The sequence below is a fragment of the Pseudophryne corroboree genome, chromosome 2 (genome assembly GCF_028390025.1).
Source record: "Pseudophryne corroboree isolate aPseCor3 chromosome 2, aPseCor3.hap2, whole genome shotgun sequence".
In the NCBI taxonomy this organism is placed as follows: domain Eukaryota; kingdom Metazoa; phylum Chordata; class Amphibia; order Anura; family Myobatrachidae; genus Pseudophryne; species Pseudophryne corroboree.
In genome coordinates this window covers 464361136-464383398 of record NC_086445.1, presented here as the reverse complement: position 1 = coordinate 464383398, position 22263 = coordinate 464361136, and the positions used below count along the sequence as shown (strand labels likewise).

General features: G+C 45.3%; 1 protein-coding gene across 3 annotated transcripts in view; it reads left to right on the top strand.

Annotated features, from left to right (window-relative positions):
• The window catches only part of LOC135028586 (cytochrome b-245 heavy chain), a 270381-nt gene that overhangs the window by 233687 nt on the left and 14431 nt on the right, over positions 1-22263 (top strand). For all 3 annotated transcript variants that reach the window (XM_063953788.1, XM_063953789.1, XM_063953787.1), the window contains 4 exons: positions 2306-2559; positions 7103-7265; positions 10152-10298; positions 21925-22049. In XM_063953788.1, coding sequence (XP_063809858.1) covers positions 2306-2559; positions 7103-7265; positions 10152-10298; positions 21925-22049 — 689 coding nt within the window. The remainder of the gene's footprint in view (positions 1-2305; positions 2560-7102; positions 7266-10151; positions 10299-21924; positions 22050-22263) is intronic.

The following is a 22263-nucleotide window of genomic DNA, read 5'->3' as shown; positions in this document are numbered from 1 at the left end:
CAGCAGCGCTGCCCATATTACCGGGAAAATGGCGCAGTAGCCATGGTTCCAGGATTTTGCGCACCGGCAGTAGGAAAATGACTGGTTAAAAGGCCACCACACCATTTCTTCGGAGACCTGTGCATGCAGATTGGACTCTGGTAAAGCGTCAGGGTCTCGTAGTGACCCTAATGCTCAGAGTCTACTGAGCTTCTGACTAGAGAGGAGGGGCCCCAGACAGAGACTGCACTCAGGCTGCATGGACCCCTGCTTTAGCCCTACGGAAACTTGCATTAGATAGTAAATCAGGCATCGGCTGCATCACGAATAGAGCCATTTTGTGTCCCACTCAGAATCAGTGCCAAATGTTCAGTATATAAGTTAGTATATTCAGTATATTAAGATAGTATATGGGAACATTTCTGTTGGATGCACCAAGGTTCAAACAATAGTCGCAAGAAAAGTGGGAGGTACACCTAAAAATATACCTCAATCGTACCTGCCAAAAGAAAAGCCATTGGAAAAGAGGAACGCCAGGACCTCATTAATAATGAAGAGGTTGTAAAAGTTAATAGTAGCAATGCAAAATAAACCTTACAAAGTGAAATATAAAAAATATCTCTAAAGGACTGTAGTCTTTGAGACAATTAAAAGTTGCAACAGTAAAAGACTGCAACAGCTAAAGGTAAAATCAAATGATGAATAAAGGAAACAAATAAGCATACTAACATTACCTGTAACAGTAAGGTGGGGAAATTTATGAAGGCTAAGCAGTGATAAGAGTGGAGAAATGAGCTAGTGGAGAAGTTGCCCATGGCAACCAATCAGCTGCTCTGTATAATTTTATAGTATGCAAATTAAAAATGTTACTTCAATGCTGATTGGTTGCCATGGCCAACTTCTCCACTTGCTCATTTCTCCACTCTTATCACTGCTTCATACATTTACCCCAGGGTCTCTTATGAACCATCAAAAGTGTGGGTCCGCTTACTGTTTAGCAGGGGCATGCGGTGAACTAAATGGCTCAGAAGGCACTGGCTAGCTCCAGAGCCAGATTTACACACAATATATGAGCCAAAGGGTACATCTGGGCATTATAAACTCCTGGAGATTTGGGGAGTTTTGATCAGAGATGTGTGGAAAAGATAAGCAGGTCAGGCACTGCCTCACTTGCCATAGACTTTTTACTCCAGAGTTTTGGCTATAAAAATGATTAGAATAATACAAAGAACATATTTCTTATACATTCTTTGTCTTTTCATATACGTTATATAGTCAAACCTCTGGTTTACACGGTAGTATGACAGGAAAGGCTCTGCATCACCTGCCTCCCCCCACCGCACGTCGGTAACCGGTTGATAGATAGACAGTGTCTAGTTAGACAGTCAATAGATAGACACCATATATTAGACAGACATTAGGTCGACAGGGTCAAAAGGTTGACATGAAAAAGGTCGACAGGGTCAAAAGGTCAACAGGGTCAAAAGGTCAACATGAAAATGGTAGACATAAAAAGATAGACAAATGTTTTTTTTTAAATGTAACATGTTTTTGGACTATTTCATACCTTCTGTATCCATGGCAGCATAGAGTTGGTTATAAACCTTGTGGCGAGTGCAGCAAGCCCCGTGAGGGTATGCCTTTCTGCAATTGGGGGTTCCAGATGACAAAACTATCCACACAAACCACAAAAATGCAAAAAAAACATGGTGTCTGCCTTTTTCATGTCGACCTTTTGACCCTGTCGACCTTTTGACCATGTTGACCTTTTGTACTGCCTACCTTTTTCATGTCGACCTTTTGACCCTGTCGACCTTTTGACCCTGTCGACCTTTTGACCCTGTTGACGTAATGTCTGTCTAACATATGGTGTCTATCTATTGGCTCTCTATCTAGACACTATCTATCTTTTATACCACAACCCCGCACCTCACTGACCTGAGTGCTGCTTTACCTTACCTAGGATTAGTAACAATCAATGCATGGTTGTGGTCATCTAAGGAGTGTGTGGGTGCACAACCAGCACACCCGGTACACACGACTATGGCACTGGGGTTCCTGTAACACAGCAATGTGACGTAGTTGTCTAAAAAGCAATCTTTTGTACCAAGCATCAAATTAAAGGCATTTCATAAAAAAATTTCAATTTCCTTTTTTTGCTAAAAGCTAAATGAGTGATGTATAGTAGAGCTAATAATACTTTGGATAATATAAGCTAAACCATACATTCCCCTTAAGCACAGATACTCACTTTATTCAAAGAGTTTACTTTAGAACATTTAAAGAGATTGACCTTACTGACCTTGTTGATTCTTTGTATCATTAGGTTGTTACACATCCGTTTAAAACAATAGAGCTGCAAATGAAAATGAAGGGTTTTAAAATGGAAGTTGGACAGTATATATTTGTCCAGTGCCCTGCAGTATCCAGCTTAGAGTGGCATCCATTCACCTTGACTTCTGCCCCAGAGGAGGATTTTTTCAGCATTCACATTCGAATAGTTGGAGACTGGACAGAGGGTTTGTTCAAGGCTTGTGGATGTGACAAGACTGAATTTCAGGAAGCATGGAAACTACCAAAGTAATTACTGATGAAACATAGTTTATCAAATGCTGTGTACAGGGTTGTATTGTCACTATATGTACTGGAAGACTCAGACTGAAAAAGAAAGAATGAATTTGCCATCCAACCGGAATTATTGCGATCGTCCCGTGGGCGCATGTGCAGTGCCCGTCCTGCGCATGCACCCGCACTTTCTGCAGGGGGGGCACAGAAAATGTGTTAGCCTCTGCCTGTCAATCAGGCAGAGGCGGTCGCGGGGCAACAAAACTCCGTTTTCAGGGCGTAGACGGAGCATTTCGAGGGTGGTGCGTCACAAACTGGGGGCAGTGCGGTGTGAATGGGGGCTCTGTCCTTTTAGGAGATTTTATTATTATTTTTTTATTAATTAAACTGCAGCAATACCCCCGCCCATTCAGCCACCTGACCCCTCTGCCACCAGGATGTCAGTCAGTGTATCAGCCCTCCCCAGGCAGCTATGAATGCTGCAAGGCTGGCTTGACCACACTGAGACCAAGTACAGCTGTCGCTGTTGTTCCGCAGTTTGAAATGTGTTGCAGCCCGGCAGCAGCAGCACGGTGTTGAGGATGTCCTGAGGGGTTCACTACGATATGCCGGCGGTCGGGCTCCCGGCGACCAGCATACCGGCACCGGGAGCCCGACCGCCGGCTTACCGACAGTGTGGCAAGCGCAAATGAGCCCCTTGCGGGCTCGCTGCGCTCGCCACGCTACAGGCACGGTGGCGCGCTACGCGCGCCACACTATTTTATTCTCCCTCCAGGGGGGTCGTGGACCCCCACGAGGGAGAATAAGTGTCGGTATGCCGGCTGTCGGGCTCCCGGCGCCGGTATGCTGGTCGTCGGGAGCCCGACCGCCGGTATACTGAAGACCACCCGTCCTGAGAGTAGGGATGGACATCGGAAGTCCACCATCAAATGATGGCTGGGCTTCCACCATTGAAACTTTCGATGCAATGGTAACTAACCATCGCATCAAAAGAATTCCATGGTAAAAACTATATGATTTGCACATGCGCAAAAACCCCTGCAGCGTGGATGGCAGGGGGTGGGATCAGGGGCGTGATCGGGGCGGGGCACATAGCAACACAGATACTGTGTCCTCAGTCTTTAGTGTACCTAGCTGCGCTGCTGTGCTGTGGGGACTGGAGGGTACACTAAACAGTATAAACACATACAGTCTGGCTCCAGGTATCTGGCACAGGTGGAGAGGCTCCTGAAGTGAGGAGGAGACACACTGCCATGGCTGCACTTCTGACAGTGGGGGTAATTCTGAGTTGATCGCAGCAGCAAGTTTGTTAGCAATTGGGCAAAACCATGTGCGCTGCATGTGTTATATCTGCCACCCCCTGCAGTGCACATGGGCCCTCATTCCGAGTTGTTCGCTCGTTGACGATTTTCGCTATGCTGCAATTAGTTGCAAATTGCGCATGACCAAGGCACGCAGGGCGCATGTGCTTAGTTATTTTACACAAAACAGCTGTTTTGCTGTGGCTTCTGCAGCGTTTTTTCAGTCGCACTGCTGTTCGGTAAATGATTGACAGGAAAGGGGCGTTTCTGGGCGGCAACTCAGCGTTTTCCCGGCATTTGCAAAAAAAACGCAGGCGTGTCAGGGAAAAATGCGGGAGTGTCTGGAGAAACGGGGGAGTGGCTGGCCGAACGCATGGCGTGTTTGTGACGTCAAACCAGGAACTAAACGGACTGAGCTGATCGCAATTCGTGAGTAGGTCTGGAGCTAAGAATTATTTATTAGCAATTCTGCTAATCTTTCGTTCACAATTCTGCTAAGCTAAGATACACTCCCAGAGTGCGGCGGCCTAGCGTGTGCAGTGCTGCTAAAAGCAGCTAGCGAGCGAACAACTCGGAATGAGGGCCATGGTTTTGTCCAACTGCTAACAAATTTGCTGCTGCGATCAACTCAGAATTAGGCCCTGTGGGAGAGTGTGTGCTGTGTGAGTGAGTGCTGCAGGGCAAAGTCTGGGCTCTGATTGGCTCTTGGAGACAGTGAGAGCCAACCAGAGCTAGCAATGTGCCCAGTTGCCTAGCAAGCAGCCTAGAGAGGGGAGGGAATGAGGGGACTGAGCAGGGCCAAGTCTGAGGCAGGCAGAGAGTCAGATACAGCCTCCAACGAACCCATAGAGATTCCCTGATGTAGAAACAGCAGCCAGGAAGAAGCCTAGGGAGGTATAGCTGACAGGAATAAAAAAACAAGCCACCATCGGAACACCATCAAATGATTACCATTCGATGGTGGCAAACATTGGAAGGCCACTATCAAATGGAAAACAACACTACCATCAGAACAAAACCATCAATGGTTGATACATTGGTTTCCGATGTCCATCCCTACCTGAGAGGAGGAGGACCAGAGACCCAGGCCATGCTGCACCCGTTGCTGGTCTGCCTCTTACTAACTCAGTCTCTCCCTACAGCAAGTAAGAGCACCAGGATGAGCACCAGGATCCTCACAGTACATGGCTGCTCAGTGCTTATGCGGGGTGAAGAGAGTATTGTACTGATCGCAGCATTATGTGAGCATCATCACATGTCCCTCCAGCACTCAGGGGCAGATGTATTAAAGCCCAGAGAAGTGATAAAGCTTAATACATCTGACCCCCAGTCAGTAATCCGAGCTACTGTTGACATGTGGAAAATGTGTTTTTAATGATTCAGGATACCGTGTACATGTGCCACAAGTGGTGCTGACTGTGGCTAGTAAGGGAGGGTTGGTAAGGAGGGGCGGGGGGGTTGTTGGTAGTATACTTACAGACCCCTGTCTGAATTCTCTCTATCAGGATGCCACTGTCGGTCTTCTGACTGCCAGTATCCCGAATGCTGGGCACACGTATCACACCCAAAGAGACTATTTCAGGGCATTAGTCAGCAGTCATTGCCAGATGTGAGCAGAGGTAGCAGTATTAGCTAAGGAGTTGTCTGACCTGCACCCACTCTGACTGACACCCTGGCCTAATGTGAGCTCAGGGTAAATCTTAGTCCAAGTGGCCTAAAAGACCTCTAAAGATGTCACAGCCATGTTACCCACCTCCCTATTAGGGCGAGGATTCCTCGCACCTGGGCGAGGGTAGGGTTAGACTGTGGAAGGGGAGGCTTGGGGTGAGGTTAGGGTTATGCTACAAGAGGGGAGGTTAGAGTTTTGGGGGAGGTCAGGTTTAGGCTGCGGGAGGGAAGTTAGTTAGGCAGTGTAAGGGAAGGATAGGGGTAGGTTAGGGTTAAGCTACAAGATGGGAGGTTAGGCTATAGGAGGAAAGGTAATTAACAATTGATAACTAAAAGGATTAGGCCAAGCTAGGACAGAGCCCTGGTACTCGACAAGGGCCGCTGGGCTGACTATTGTCCTCCCGTTCTCCCTTTCATTCCAGGCAATCAGATCTTTATTAATTTGGTCAGCATCCTCCTGAATAAATGGTTCAGCTCACAAAATAGCTATGTCTGCGGGAGAAAGGGCTAGAGATCAGTACAAACTGTTGATGGGGAAGTTCTAATGAAAGTGATTGTTCTCATATTTATATGTTATCGAGGGGCATAATTATCGCCAACTGCATTTTAAATGCTATTGTGTGAGAGTTTTGCCAGAACTTGCAGTGTGGTAATCCACTATACCGACAGAAGTTGAGGTGCCAGGAGAGAGCCTTTCAGGAAGCCCTGTCCTGGTAAAGAGATAGAAGCTAGGTGATAGCCACCACTTTCACTTTAATTCTAGGTATTGATCCAGCAAGCTTAATGCGCATGTGTGGCTATAGAGCTGCGCATGCACCTGAACAGGCTGACCCTCCTTTCTATCCGGCAGCTCTGTAGAGTAGAGTCTGAGCACGCATTATAGTAAGACGGCCCTGTGTACACAAATTTTGTTTCATGCACAAAATTATAACAAATATTATATAAAGTGACCTTCAGGCTGTGTGTATAAGGTTATATGAAACATAAAAACTCTGTGTTCACACTTGGGTCCCATCCCCAAGATAACTCATTATGGTATGCAAATATTCCAAAATACGGAAAATCCAAAATACAAACCACTTCTGGTCCCAAGCATTTTGGATATGGGAGAGTGCTACTCATCATGGGCTCAGTATTGCTTGCTCCTTAGGATATATTACTAGAACTATGTTGTAAACTGTATTCCAGGATGTTACTATAATGAAAGGTACATTAGACTTATTGCTCTTTTACTGACCATAGTGCCATCTTTTCCACAGAAAAACCTACTGTAGTATCCCTAGCATGGGATAACCCCCTAACAGTACAATAGCGGCATATGCAGTTGCCACTGAAGACATTTTATCATGGAATTGTGGGAATTACAAAATCCAATAATATGAACAACTGCAAAAACAAAATGTTTGGTGACTAAACTGACATCTGTGTTTATTCAGAGTGTTACTAAACAGCATTTTGGTTTAGAAATTATATTTTCTACTTATTGCTTTAGTTTTATTTCAATTACCAGAGTTTGTTTTGCTATTCACAAAGTTTTAATGGTCAATAAGAAACTGCAACAGTTATTTATTTTTATTTTTTTGCACAAGGCTTTCAGTGGACGGTCCTTTTGGAACAGCCAGTGAAGATGTGTTCAGTTATGAAGTAGCAGTGCTTGTTGGAGCAGGCATTGGGGTCACCCCATTCGCTTCTGTGCTGAAATCTGTCTGGTATAAATATTGTAGTAATGCATCAACTCTAAGCCTAAAAAAGGTATGTACATTGAAACAGGTTATGTAGAGATAACGGGCTAGATGCATCACCGCTTGGAAAGTGATACAATGGAGAGTGAAAAATTACCAGCCAATCAGCTCCTGCCATGTCATAGGCTGTGTGTGAAAAATGGCAGTTAGGAGCTGATTGGCTGGTACTTTTTTGCTCTCCATTTTATCACTTTCCAAGCGATGATGCATCTGGCCAAACATATCTTATACGGATGCTATTTTATACTAAGGGTGCAATTGCATTAGCAGCAAAGGTCGGGAGGTGACAACCTTCCAATCATTTCTCAGGCACCTAATGGTCAACAAAATCACAGGGTTTGTCTTCGCATCCCATAAAGTTGTGCAGGAAAATTGGCGTTGTTGGAGTACCATAATAAGCAGTGATATACCCAGCCGTACATCACTGCTAATTAAATTGCCTCCTAAATTATAAGGGTTTTTATTTTTCATTCTTTTAAATGTATCACTTTTTCTTACTTATTGTTACAGTAGGTACAGTATATGCAAATAATTCAAGTGTGTATTTTTGACAAATGGCATGTTAGAAATATTGGGGGTATATTTACTAAAGGTTAATTTTCTTCTATTTCAAATAGATAGAAAGCTATCTAAGTTGATTTTGTGTTTCAGGGGCTAAAAACTACATTAACTAACATGATTTTTTTTTATATTCGCCACTTACTGTATCTGGCTTTTATTTTTTTTTAAATTGCTCAGAAATTGTTGGGTGGTTTTTTATAATTGAATTTGTTGAGAACACCTATTTAAAACATATCTAACACAATTTTTTTTTTAAATAGTTACAAATATTTTTTTTTATAAACAATGATAAAACATCATGGCCAACATATCGATCTATCGATGATCATAACGTCATGACCATTGAGACCATCTGGAACCTACATTTTCCCAGCGGCTGCTTCTCTCTGCAGCCACCAGATGGGGGGTGCTGCTGTGCTGCCTGATCAGCAGTGAACGGCAGCACAGCAGCACCCTCACATAAAGACATAAAATAATCATTGTGCAAAGATGGCTGTTCAAACAGTCGCAATAGTGTTCCAGGGGAGTAAATTTACTAAGCGGTGGTTTTGTTGGGGTTTTGAAACACTTGCAAATATCTGTCAGATTGAAGCACCAAACCACTGTGCTTACTATTCAGCAGTTTTGAGGAGGTTTAGTAAACTGACTTCAATGTCCATCTGTTTTACGTGAGTTTTGTGGTTTTTTGTCTTGGGATCACTATAAAAGTGACACAAAATCATCGTATAACCCCCGCATCTAGCTGAAAAAAAACAGAATCACAATACACTTAAAAAGATGGCAATCACTAATGTGTGTTTTGAATAAGGAGATAGATAACAATGATAGTTCTCTTATGGAAGAAATGCTATTTTAGTAATATATTAGGGGACAATTATTATTTCATTTTTATTAAGAAAGCAATATTATGTATTTATTTATTAATTATATTAAGCAATATTATTTATTTGGTGTTGAAAATGTTTTCATGAGTGAGACAGTATTTGTTAATGTATGGCTATATAAATAAAGCCCACATCATAAAATAATAAATATTGTCCCAGTCATTAAAACATTTGGAAATACCAAATAGCAATTCATCACGAAAAGACACACGTGCAATAAAACATTTCTAGGGATAAAAAGCCTCAACTTACATTTATGTCCAACTTTAAATGTGGACCTATATGTGTTTTATGTCTTTTCTCTGGCAGGATTACAGTATCATCTGTTATTATTTGTTTAATGTAACAAGGAATATTCTGTACAGTGTTATAGCAAGTCTTAATAAGAAGTAATATGAGGTGGTATTGTACAGTGTATGGAATACATATGAAATCCCAGAGGATGGGATGCTGGCGGTCACAAGACCAACACCGGCATCCCAATGTACAGAATCCAGAGTATGTATGCCTAACCTCCCCCCTTCCCCCCCAAACCCTAACCCTCCTTTCTCACAGCCTAACCCTAACCCCCCTCCCTACATTCCGCAGCCTAACCCTCTCCAGGGGTGCTTAACCCTAAACCCCCCTCCACGCAGCCTAACACTCCCTCCTCCCGCAGCCTAACCCTAGTGCTCCATGGGGGTGACTATCCCTAATCTAACCCTCCCTTTTCCACAGCCTAACCCTTGCCCCCTCCTCCACCCCGCAGCCTAACCCTCTCCAGGGGTGCTTAACCCTAAACCCCCCTCCACGCAGCCTAACCCTCCCTCCTCCCGCAGCCTAACCCTAACCCTCCATGGGGGTGCCTATCCCAAATCTAACCCTCCCTTCCCCACAGCCTAACCCTAACCCTGCCCCTGCAGCCTAAACCTAACCTGCCTCCTTCTCGCAATTAAAATGTAGGAGACCCGGCATACTTACTGTACATTCGGGATTCCGGAGTCGGTATTCCAATTGATATCAGAGTGCACCAGGATTTTGCCGTGTGTTGGGATTCCAAACCAGTATTTTGAGTGCCGGCATCCTGACTGCATCCCCAGTATATTATTTTAAAGGAATTTATTGCTCTTTACTGTCCAGTATAAATGTGACATGGCATAATATGTTAGGGTGCACTGCATTACAATGACTGAGTATGCAATATAAACAAATAGCACAAGGGAGATGTTCTGTTCAATATTTTATGCTTGAATAAATGTAATCGCATTATAATTACATACAGTGGTGCTAAAGTAAATGATGTGCATAATAAACACTGCATAAAAGCAACATCACTACACAGAGCCCCTTTTGATGGACACAGACTAAAGAATACATAGTACCTCAACTGACTAATTATAGCAGCTTTAGGCCTATATATGAACCACAGTATATAGATGATTTTGAACCTTTGCCTTTTCTTTGTATTTCAGATCTATTTCTACTGGTTATGCCGAGACACACAGGCATTTGAATGGTTTGCAGATTTGCTACAGTCTCTGGAGACTCAGATGCAACAGCGCAATAATGCGGATTTCCTCAGCTACAACATCTATCTCACCGGATGGGATGAAACCCAGGCAATTACACTTTGCAGCTTTCCATAGACATATAGTATATGCATGTGTTCATGTTAAAAATATTTTCTTCTTCCCCTTTGGTCAGTGTTATGAAATTACAATTATAGTGACAAATTTGGTTACATCATCTCACAAAGAAGCGGAAGGCTTCCAGTAAAATGTGCAACCACCTTATTTTAAGAACAGTGGCGTATACACTTTAGCAAAGAGAGTGCATCTTTCTTACCATATAACTAAAACCTAATTCTTACATAAACAATGAAAGCTAAATCCAAAATGTATTTATAAAACCATATTTTTTGGAGCAGCGTTTTTGTAACAATATTCATTTTCGAAAATGTGATATCTACCAAGTACTCAAACACACAGTGGAAACACAAAGTAGGGAAGTGCAAGACCAAGGCAAAACATCACTATTACAGGGCAAATATCACATACCTACACACACACACACACACACACACACACACACACACACACACACTGACTTTGATAGTGCGCAATACATTTATAAAAAAAACATTATCACCCCTTCCACCAGCTGAGATTCAAATGATATGCCACCTACGAAGAAAATAGTTCTATGTCAGTGGCACTCTTATACCTCTTTTCACTGAAATCCCAGGTCAGACACGGGATTTTGGACATTGTTCTAAACTGGGACACTGCACCTTGGACCCGGCTTATTCCCGGGTCAGCCCCGATACACTGAACCCAGGACTGCCATGCATGTCACTCAACAGACACTTTCTTGAGGTGTACCTCTGCATACACAGCAAATCAGCATCTTTTAAACATAAACTGGGTTGCTCCATTTACACAGCACTGTTAACCGGGTAGCTACTAGGGTCAGATTCCCAGGTCACTGGTGCCTCCTTTGTATATCCTTTGTATACCCCTGTTGCTGGGCCTCGAAACACCTACAAAATATGTTATGATAATATAGTTACCCATGTAAGACAACAATGTTATTGGAGTCTGTGCTACAGAAATACGAGCTGGCTGTGATGATTTCACAGTACTAGGCAGACAGGGCTTTGCAATCATTTCAATAACTAAATAATAGTATTATTTTTACCCAGCAAATTTTAATAGCAAATTTTGATAGCATTCTTAAATCTAGAATTTACCAGGGAGAAGAACTATGATACAATATACATCACAGTAAGGGATAAAGCAATGCCTATGACAGTAAGGGCTGAAGCAAGGAGCCATAGCATCTTCATACCTCAAATTCATTTATGGAACTTCAGATCCATCTTCCTACCGGTTTGACTGACCAAACCCCCCCCCCCCCCCCTTCTCTTTTCCTTACTCCACCATCTCCAGTATCTTAGTTATCGGTTCCTCTCTGACAGCATTTCCAAATGTGGAAGCTTTTTTTCTTCTTTCACCTCCTCCCAGCTCCATTAAGTGTTGCAGAAGTGACATATTGGGGTATATGTACCAAGTGTCGGTATGAAGTGGGGGGATATAAAGACACGTTATGTGCGCTGATACCACTTCCCATCCATGTATGACAGCGGTGGTGCACAGTACATGACAGGGATGCTGTTATCTGCAAGATAGCACGCCGATATGCCGGGCAATATATGAACAGCCAGTGCCTCTGACTGATCTGACACCTGCAGCTACCAATTTCAACACCTGCAGGTGTCGATGCTCATACACCACAGCCAGTGACAGCACTGTCCTTGTCCGCGACAGGTGCCATCTCTGTGCTGCATGTGAGATCTCACGTGAGTAGCAAGATCTTGCATATGTGCACTAAAGCCGGCTGGGAAGACACACAGCGCATCAGCACTAGGCTGAAGTGCTGAGCAGCACAGGCAGCAAGTTTTCATTCCCCCGCTGTGGCCTTTGACATCTTAATACTAGAGATGAGCGCCTGAAATTTTTCGGGTTTTGTGTTTTGGTTTTGGGTTCGGTTCCGCGGCCGTGTTTTGGGTTCGACCGCGTTTTGGCAAAACCTCACCGAATTTTTTTTGTCGGATTCGGGTGTGTTTTGGATTCGGGTGTTTTTTTAAAAAAACACTAAAAAACAGCTTAAATCATAGAATTTGGGGGTCATTTTGATCCCATATTATTATTAACCTCAAAAACCATAATTTCCACTCATTTTCAGTCTATTCTGAATACCTCACACCTCACAATATTATTTTTAGTCCTAAAATTTGCACCAAGGTCGCTGGATGACTAAGCTAAGCGACACTAGTGGCCGACACAAACACCTGGCCCATCTAGGAGTGGCACTGCAGTGTCACGCAGGATGTCCCTTCCAAAAAACCCTCCCCAATCAGCACGACGCAAAGAAAAAAAGAGGCGCAATGAGGTAGCTGACTGTGTGAGTAAGATAAGCGACCCTAGTGGCCGACACAAACACCGGGCCCATTTAGGAGTGGCACTGCAGTGTCACGCAGGATGTCCCTTCCAAAAAACCCTCCCCAATCAGCACATGACGCAAAGAAAAAAAGAGGCGCAATGAGGTAGCTGACTGTGTGAGTAAGATTAGCGACCCTAGTGGCCGACACAAACACCGGGCCCATTTAGGAGTGGCACTGCAGTGTCACGCAGGATGTCCCTTCCAAAAAACCCTCCCCAATCAGCACATGACGCAAAGAAAAAAAGAGGCGCAATGAGGTAGCTGACTGTGTGAGTAAGATTAGCGACCCTAGTGGCCGACACAAACACCGGGCCCATTTAGGAGTGGCACTGCAGTGTCACGCAGGATGTCCCTTCCAAAAAACCCTCCCCAATCAGCACATGACGCAAAGAAAAAAAGAGGCGCAATGAGGTAGCTGACTGTGTGAGTAAGATTAGCGACCCTAGTGGCCGACACAAACACCGGGCCCATTTAGGAGTGGCACTGCAGTGTCACGCAGGATGTCCCTTCCAAAAAACCCTCCCCAATCAGCACATGACGCAAAGAAAAAAAGAGGCGCAATGAGGTAGCTGACTGTGTGAGTAAGATTAGCGACCCTAGTGGCCGACACAAACACCGGGCCCATTTAGGAGTGGCACTGCAGTGTCACGCAGGATGTCCCTTCCAAAAAACCCTCCCCAATCAGCACATGACGCAAAGAAAAAAAGAGGCGCAATGAGGTAGCTGACTGTGTGAGTAAGATTAGCGACCCTAGTGGCCGACACAAACACCGGGCCCATTTAGGAGTGGCACTGCAGTGTCACGCAGGATGTCCCTTCCAAAAAACCCTCCCCAATCAGCACATGACGCAAAGAAAAAAAGAGGCGCAATGAGGTAGCTGACTGTGTGAGTAAGATTAGCGACCCTAGTGGCCGACACAAACACCGGGCCCATTTAGGAGTGGCACTGCAGTGTCACGCAGGATGTCCCTTCCAAAAAACCCTCCCCAATCAGCACATGACGCAAAGAAAAAAAGAGGCGCAATGAGGTAGCTGACTGTGTGAGTAAGATTAGCGACCCTAGTGGCCGACACAAACACCGGGCCCATTTAGGAGTGGCACTGCAGTGTCACGCAGGATGTCCCTTCCAAAAAACCCTCCCCAATCAGCACATGACGCAAAGAAAAAAAGAGGCGCAATGAGGTAGCTGACTGTGTGAGTAAGATTAGCGACCCTAGTGGCCGACACAAACACCGGGCCCATTTAGGAGTGGCACTGCAGTGTCACGCAGGATGTCCCTTCCAAAAAACCCTCCCCAAACAGCACATGACGCAAAGAAAAATAAAAGAAAAAAGAGGTGCAAGATGGAATTGTCCTTGGGCCCTCCCACCCACCCTTATGTTGTATAAACAAAACAGGACATGCACACTTTAACCAACCCATCATTTCAGTGACAGGGTCTGCCACACGACTGTGACTGATATGACGGGTTGGTTTGGACCCCCCCCAAAAAAGAAGCAATTAATCTCTTCTTGCACAAACTGGCTCTACAGAGGCAAGATGTCCACCTCATCATCACCCTCCGATATATCACCGTGTACATCCCCCTCCTCACAGATTATCAATTCGTCCCCACTGGAATCCACCATCTCAGCTCCCTGTGTACTTTGTGGAGGCAATTGCTGCTGGTCAATGTCTCCGCGGAGGAATTGATTATAATTCATTTTAATGAACATCATCTTCTCCACATTTTCTGGATGTAACCTCGTACGCCGATTGCTGACAAGGTGAGCGGCGGCACTAAACACTCTTTCGGAGTACACACTTGTGGGAGGGCAACTTAGGTAGAATAAAGCCAGTTTGTGCAATGGCCTCCAAATTGCCTCTTTTTCCTGCCAGTATAAGTATGGACTGTGTGACGTGCCTACTTGGATGCGGTCACTCATATAATCCTCCACCATTCTTTCAATGGTGAGAGAATCATATGCAGTGACAGTAGACGACATGTCCGTAATCGTTGTCAGGTCCTTCAGTCCGGACCAGATGTCAGCATCAGCAGTCGCTCCAGACTGCCCTGCATCACCGCCAGCGGGTGGGCTCGGAATTCTGAGCCTTTTCCTCGCACCCCCAGTTGCGGGAGAATGTGAAGGAGGAGATGTTGACAGGTCGCGTTCCGCTTGACTTGACAATTTTCTCACCAGCAGGTCTTTCAACCCCAGCAGACTTGTGTCTGCCGGAAAGAGAGATCCAAGGTAGGCTTTAAATCTAGGATCGAGCACGGTGGCCAAAATGTAGTGCTCTGATTTCAACAGATTGACCACCCGTGAATCCTTGTTAAGCGAATTAAGGGCTCCATCCACAAGTCCCACATGCCTAGCGGAATCGCTCCGTGTTAGCTCCTCCTTCAATGTCTCCAGCTTCTTCTGCAAAAGCCTGATGAGGGGAATGACCTGACTCAGGCTGGCAGTGTCTGAACTGGCTTCACGTGTGGCAAGTTCAAAGGGCATCAGAACCTTGCACAACGTTGAAATCATTCTCCACTGCGCTTGAGACAGGTGCATTCCACCTCCTATATCGTGCTCAATTGTATAGGCTTGAATGGCCTTTTGCTGCTCCTCCAACCTCTGAAGCATATAGAGGGTTGAATTCCACCTCGTTACCACTTCTTGCTTCAGATGATGGCAGGGCAGGTTCAGTAGTTTTTGGTGGTGCTCCAGTCTTCTGTACGTGGTGCCTGTACGCCGAAAGTGTCCCGCAATTTTTCTGGCCACCGACAGCATCTCTTGCACGCCCCTGTCGTTTTTTAAATAATTCTGCACCACCAAATTCAAGGTATGTGCAAAACATGGGACGTGCTGGAATTTGCCCATATTTAATGCACACACAATATTGCTGGCGTTGTCCGATGCCACAAATCCACAGGAGAGTCCAATTGGGGTAAGCCATTCCGCGATGATCTTCCTCAGTTGCCGTAAGAGGTTTTCAGCTGTGTGCGTATTCTGGAAACCGGTGATACAAAGCGTAGCCTGCCTAGGAAAGAGTTGGCGTTTGCGAGATGCTGCTACTGGTGCCGCCGCTGCTGTTCTTGCGGCGGGAGTCCATACATCTACCCAGTGGGCTGTCACAGTCATATAGTCCTGACCCTGCCCTGCTCCACTTGTCCACATGTCCGTGGTTAAGTGGACATTGGGTACAGCTGCATTTTTTAGGACACTGGTGACTCTTTTTCTGAGGTCTGTGTAAATTTTCGGTATCGCCTGCCTAGAGAAATGGAACCTAGATGGTATTTGGTACCGGGGACACAGTACCTCCAACAAGTCTCTAGTTGGCTCTGCAGTAATGATGGATACCGGAACCACGGTTCTCACCACCCAGGATGCCAAGGCCTCAGTTATCCGCTTTGCAGTAGGATGACTGCTGTGATATTTCATTTTCCTCGCAAAAGACTGTTGGACAGTCAATTGCTTGGTGGAAGTAGTAAAAGTGGTCTTACGACTTCCCCTCTGGGATGACCATCGACTCCCAGCAGCAACAACAGCAGCGCCAGCAGCAGTAGGCGTTACACGCAAGGATGCATCGGAGGAATCCCAGGCAGGAGAGGACTCGTCAGAATTGCCAGTGACATTGCCTGCAGGACTATTGGCATTCCTGGGGAAGGAGGAAATTGACACTGAGGGAGTTGGTGGGGTGGTTTGCGTGAGCTTGGTTACAAGAGGAAGGGATTTACTGGTCAGTGGACTGCTTCCGCTGTCACCCAAAGTTTTTGAACTTGTCACTGACTTATTATGAATGCGCTGCAGGTGACGTATAAGGGAGGATGTTCCGAGGTGGTTAACGTCCTTACCCCTACTTATTACAGCTTGACAAAGGGAACACACGGCTTGACACCTGTTGTCCGCATTTCTGTTGAAATAGTTCCACACCGAAGAGCTGATTTTTTTGGTATTTTCACCAGGCATGTCAACGGCCATATTCCTCCCACGGACAACAGGTGTCTCCCCGGGTGCCTGACTTAAACAAACCACCTCACCATCAGAATCCTCCTGGTCAATTTCCTCCCCAGCGCCAGCAACACCCATATCCTCCTCATCCTGGTGTACTTCAACACTGACATCTTCAATCTGACTATCAGGAACTGGACTGCGGGTGCTCCTTCCAGCACTTGCAGGGGGCGTGCAAATGGTGGAAGGCGCATGCTCTTCACGTCCAGTGTTGGGAAGGTCAGGCATCGCAACCGACACAATTGGACTCTCCTTGTGGATTTGGGATTTCGAAGAACGCACAGTTCTTTGCGGTGCTACTGCTTTTGCCAGCTTGAGTCTTTTCATTTTTCTAGCGAGAGGCTGAGTGCCTCCATCCTCATGTGAAGCTGAACCACTAGCCATGAACATAGGCCAGGGCCTCAGCCGTTCCTTGCCACTCCGTGTGGTAAATGGCATATTGGCAAGTTTACGCTTCTCCTCCGACAATTTTATTTTAGGTTTTGGAGTCCTTTTTTTACTGATATTTGGTGTTTTGGATTTGACATGCTCTGTACTATGACATTGGGCATCGGCCTTGGCAGACGACGTTGCTGGCATTTCATCGTCTCGGCCATGACTAGTGGCAGCAGCTTCAGCACGAGGTGGAAGTGGATCTTGATCTTTCCCTAATTTTGGAACCTCAACATTTTTGTTCTCCATATTTTAATAGGCACAACTAAAAGGCACCTCAGGTAAACAATGGAGATGGATGGATACTAGTATACAATTATGGACGGACTGCCGAGTGCCGACACAGAGGTAGCTACAGCCGTGAACTACCGTACTGTGTCTGCTGCTAATATAGACTGGTTGATAAAGAGATGTCGTAGTATGTATGTATGAAGAAGAAAGAAAAAAAAACCACGGTTAGGTGGTATACAATTATGGACGGACTGCCGAGTGCCGACACAGAGGTAGCCACAGCCGTGAACTACCGTACTGTACTGTGTCTGCTGCTAATATAGACTGGTTGATAAAGAGATGTTGTAGTATGTATGTATGAAGAAGAAAGAAAAAAAAACCACGGGTAGGTGGTATACAATTATGGACGGACTGCCGAGTGCCGACACAGAGGTAGCCACAGCCGTGAACTACCGTACTGTACTGTGTCTGCTGCTAATATAGACTGGTTGATAAAGAGATGTAGTAGTATGTATGTATAAAGAAGAAAGAAAAAAAAACCACGGGTAGGTGGTATACAATTATGGACGGACTCCCGAGTGCCGACACAGAGGTAGCCACAGCCGTGAACTACCGTACTGTACTGTGTCTGCTGCTAATATAGACTGGTTGATAAAGAGATGTCGTAGTATGTATGTATGAAGAAGAAAGAAAAAAAAACCACGGTTAGGTGGTATACAATTATGGACGGACTGCCGAGTGCCGACACAGAGGTAGCCACAGCCGTGAACTACCGTACAGTACTGTGTCTGCTGCTAATATAGACTGGTTGATAAAGAGATGTCGTAGTATGTATGTATAAAGAAGAAAGAAAAAAAAACCACGGTTAGGTGGTATACAATTATGGACGGACTGCCGAGTGCCGACACAGAGGTAGCCACAGCCGTGAACTACCGTACTGTACTGTGTCTGCTGCTAATATAGACTGGTTGATAAAGAGATGTCGTAGTATGTATGTATGAAGAAGAAAGAAAAAAAAAACCACGGTTAGGTGGTATACAATTATGGACGGACTGCCGAGTGCCGACACAGAGGTAGCCACAGCCGTGAACTACCGTACTGTACTGTGTCTGCTGCTAATATAGACTGGTTGATAAAGAGATGTCGTAGTATGTATGTATAAAGAAGAAAGAAAAAAAAACCACGGTTAGGTGGTATACAATTATGGACGGACTGCCGAGTGCCGACACAGAGGTAGCCACAGCCGTGAACTACCGTACTGTACTGTGTCTGCTGCTAATATAGACTGGTTGATAAAGAGATGTAGTAGTATGTATGTATAAAGAAGAAAGGAAAAAAAACCACGGGTAGGTGGTATACAATTATGGATGGACTGCCGAGTGCCGACACAGAGGTAGCTACAGCCGTGAACTACCGTACTGTGTCTGCTGCGACTGGATGATAAATAATGATATAAAAAATATATATATATCACTACTGCAGCCGGACAGGTATATATATTATATAATGACGGACCTGCTGGACACTGTCTGTCAGCAGAATGAGTTTTTTATAGAATAAAAAAAAAAACACCACACAAGTGAAGTCACACGACGAGTGTTTAACTTTTTCAGGCAATCACAATATAGTATACTACTAACTATACCGGTGGTCAGTGTGGTCAGGTCACTGGTCAGTCACACTGGCAGTGGCACTCCTGCAGCAAAAGTGTGCACTGTTTAATTTTAATATAATATGTACTCCTGGCTCCTGCTATAACCTATAACTGGCACTGCAGTGCTCCCCAGTCTCCCCCACAATTATAAGCTGTGTGAGCTGAGCACAGTCAGATATATAATATATACATAGATGATGCAGCACACTGGGCTGAGCAGTGCACACAGATATGGTATGTGACTGTCTTGTACTCCTGGCTCCTGCTATAACCTATAACTGGCACTGCAGTGCTCCCCAGTCTCCCCCACAATTATAAGCTGTGTGAGCTGAGCACAGTCAGATATATAATATATACATAGATGATGCAGGCATGCAGCACACTGGGCTGAGCAGTGCACACAGATATGGTATGTGACTGAGTCACTGTGTGTACCGTTTTTTTCAGGCAGAGAACGGATATATTAAATAAAACAACTGCACTGCTGGTGGTCACTGTGGTCAGTCACTAAACTCTGCACTCTCTTCTACAGTATCAGCCTCAGGTCAATCTCTCTCTCTCTCTCCTAATCTAAATGGAGAGGACGCCAGCCACGTCCTCTCCCTATCAATCTCAATGCACGTGTGAAAATGGCGGCGACGCGCGGCTCCTTATATAGAATCCGAGTCTCGCGAGAATCCGACAGCGTCATGATGACGTTCGGGCGCGCTCGGGTTAACCGAGCAAGGCGGGAAGATCCGAGTCGCTCGGACCCGTGAAAAAAAACATGAAGTTCGTGCGGGTTCGGATTCAGAGAAACCGAACCCGCTCATCTCTACTTAATACATCTTGGCGCTGCTGCTTCCTGCTTTACCTCAGTAAAGAGGCAAAGCCGGAAGCGTTATACCCGCACAATAAGTGCGGGTATAATACATTCCCTCCCAATGGAACCCAAGTGCTTAAGGGAGCTGATGGAAGTGGAAGAAAATGGAGCAGTTCAATGCGCTGCAAAATCGCAGATTTTGTGGCCACAAGTTGCAAATTGAAATTGAAAAAGAGGGGGCTGTCAATTTCAATGCGAATACAAATGAAATTTGATAGTCTGCAATTTAAGCCACATTCATTATATAACTGTAACTTGAATATGTCTTGGTAAACAGCTAAAATAACAAAGTGTGTCAGTATCCAACTATATATGCACCTAACTGTGAGATATATACAGGGGCGTAATGCAAATTAGGGCCCCATAGCATAGTCAGTCAGGTCAGGTCCTTGACTGACTGCAAGAGGCCCCCTCCCCCCTTTTTGAATTACTCAAAGATCCCTTCCCTCCGACTACTTAAAGATCCCCCACCCCCACCCCGTGGACTACCTGCAGCGAATGGGGTGCTGGCCAGGGGTGTAATCTAGACACTTGCCTCCAGGCTTTAAGCCCTGAAGGGGCACCTGCATGTACAGAAGCACCCATGTGTTTCACAGCGGGATCCATGTGTAACCGATGCTCATCCAATGAAGCTCTGCGTTGCACCTGCTGCTGCTGCATAGTTAATTGGCTCTGTCCCTGGAGCCCTGCTAAAACTTGCAATAGAAGACAGGAGGGCTCCCGTCTGGTGCCGCTCAGCCTGCGCTGCAAGCATTCAACGATGCACCCGCCGCTGCTGCTGGACCGGTGAACACTGATTCTTGCATGCTGCAGATGGCTGAATCTCATGAGTCTGACCCTGACCCACCGGCCGTTGTCACACAGTGTAGCTAGAACCCTGCCAGTCCACTGCGGGTTCTGGTCCAAGTTGAAAGGCTGAGAGCGCTAGCCACATAATTCTGTAAATCATGTGTTTCTCACACACCGTATTTGTTTTCCCTTTTTTGTTTATTAAAGGGGGGCACCAATCTCCAACTTGCCTCCGGGCGACTGGGATGAACTTCAGCTCCTGCTGCTGCCTGCTGAACTGCAGCAACAACTGCTGCTCTCCTGGCCAGCTTCGTCCAGACTCTCCTCCTCACAGACACTGGGAGGAGGAGTGGCCGTGGTCCAGGGATGTCCCTGCAGACTCAGCCATGCCTCCTATAAGCATTAGTTGGGACTCAGGAGAGGCGGAGCCAGCCGGGTGAGCATGTGTGGCTGCGGTGTGGCAGCACACTTCTAAGGTAATAGCTGCCAGCAGGGCTCCACAACTGGGTGCAGCGGAAGGGTGCCGGGCCCCAGAGACGGCTTGGGCTCGATAGCAACCACATCTCCTGCACTTTTGGTAGTTATGCCCTTGGCTATACATATATATTATACAGAGGCGTAACTCTGGGAGGCAATGGAGTCATTTACCGCGGGACTCCTGCACTTCTCCTCCCACTCTGGGGCACCATTCAATTAAGTTCATTGATAGCTGCAGTTATCTCTTCAGTCACTGGTCCCTGCACCTTACAAGTCACACCCTTTTTATTATAGATACACACTTTACAAGTGCCTTACCCAGGATTAGAACCCACGACTTATTACACTGGAAGAAGACACCTTACTGATGAAGCTATTTGCTCCTGTATAGGAATTATGAGAATTCTGAAGTTACTTCTCTGACAATTATATGTAACTTCATATACTTAGAAATCTCAGGCTTTCTATATAGGAGCAAATAGCTCAATCAGTGAAGTGTCTGCCATCAGTGTAACAGGCCATGGGTTCAAATCCTGGGTATGACTATTAAGAAATGTTTGATTTTAAAATAAAAGACAATGAAACGTATATACTCCTTTTTCTCAGAACATTCAATACACACACACACACACACACACACACACACACACACACACACACACACACACACACACACACACCTATATATGAGGGGGGGCACCAATATTTATCTTGCCTCTGGGCATCTGGGACGAACTTATGTCACTATATATATATATATATATATATATATATATATAGTTATACAAATGATTTATATGGACTGTGTATTTCCCCCAGGCCACTGCATTTTCCTTACATCATGACCAAGAGAAAGATGTAATCACTGGCCTGAAGCAGAAGACCTTGTATGGAAGACCTAACTGGGAAAATGAGTTTAAAGCCATTAAAAGTGCACATTCAAGGTACGTCCCATGTTTACACTGAGTTAAAGTAACTGTAATATTACTAGACACAGAGCAATTTATTAATTCAGGTTAGATGCCAGGTAAAGGCCAACAAACACAGCTGTGCATGAGTAATAATTTATTTAGCAGTATTATAAACTATAGTTAATTAAAGGATTGCTTATTAATCTATGTGGGTGATCAGAGGAACAAACGCCTAACTTTGAATGAA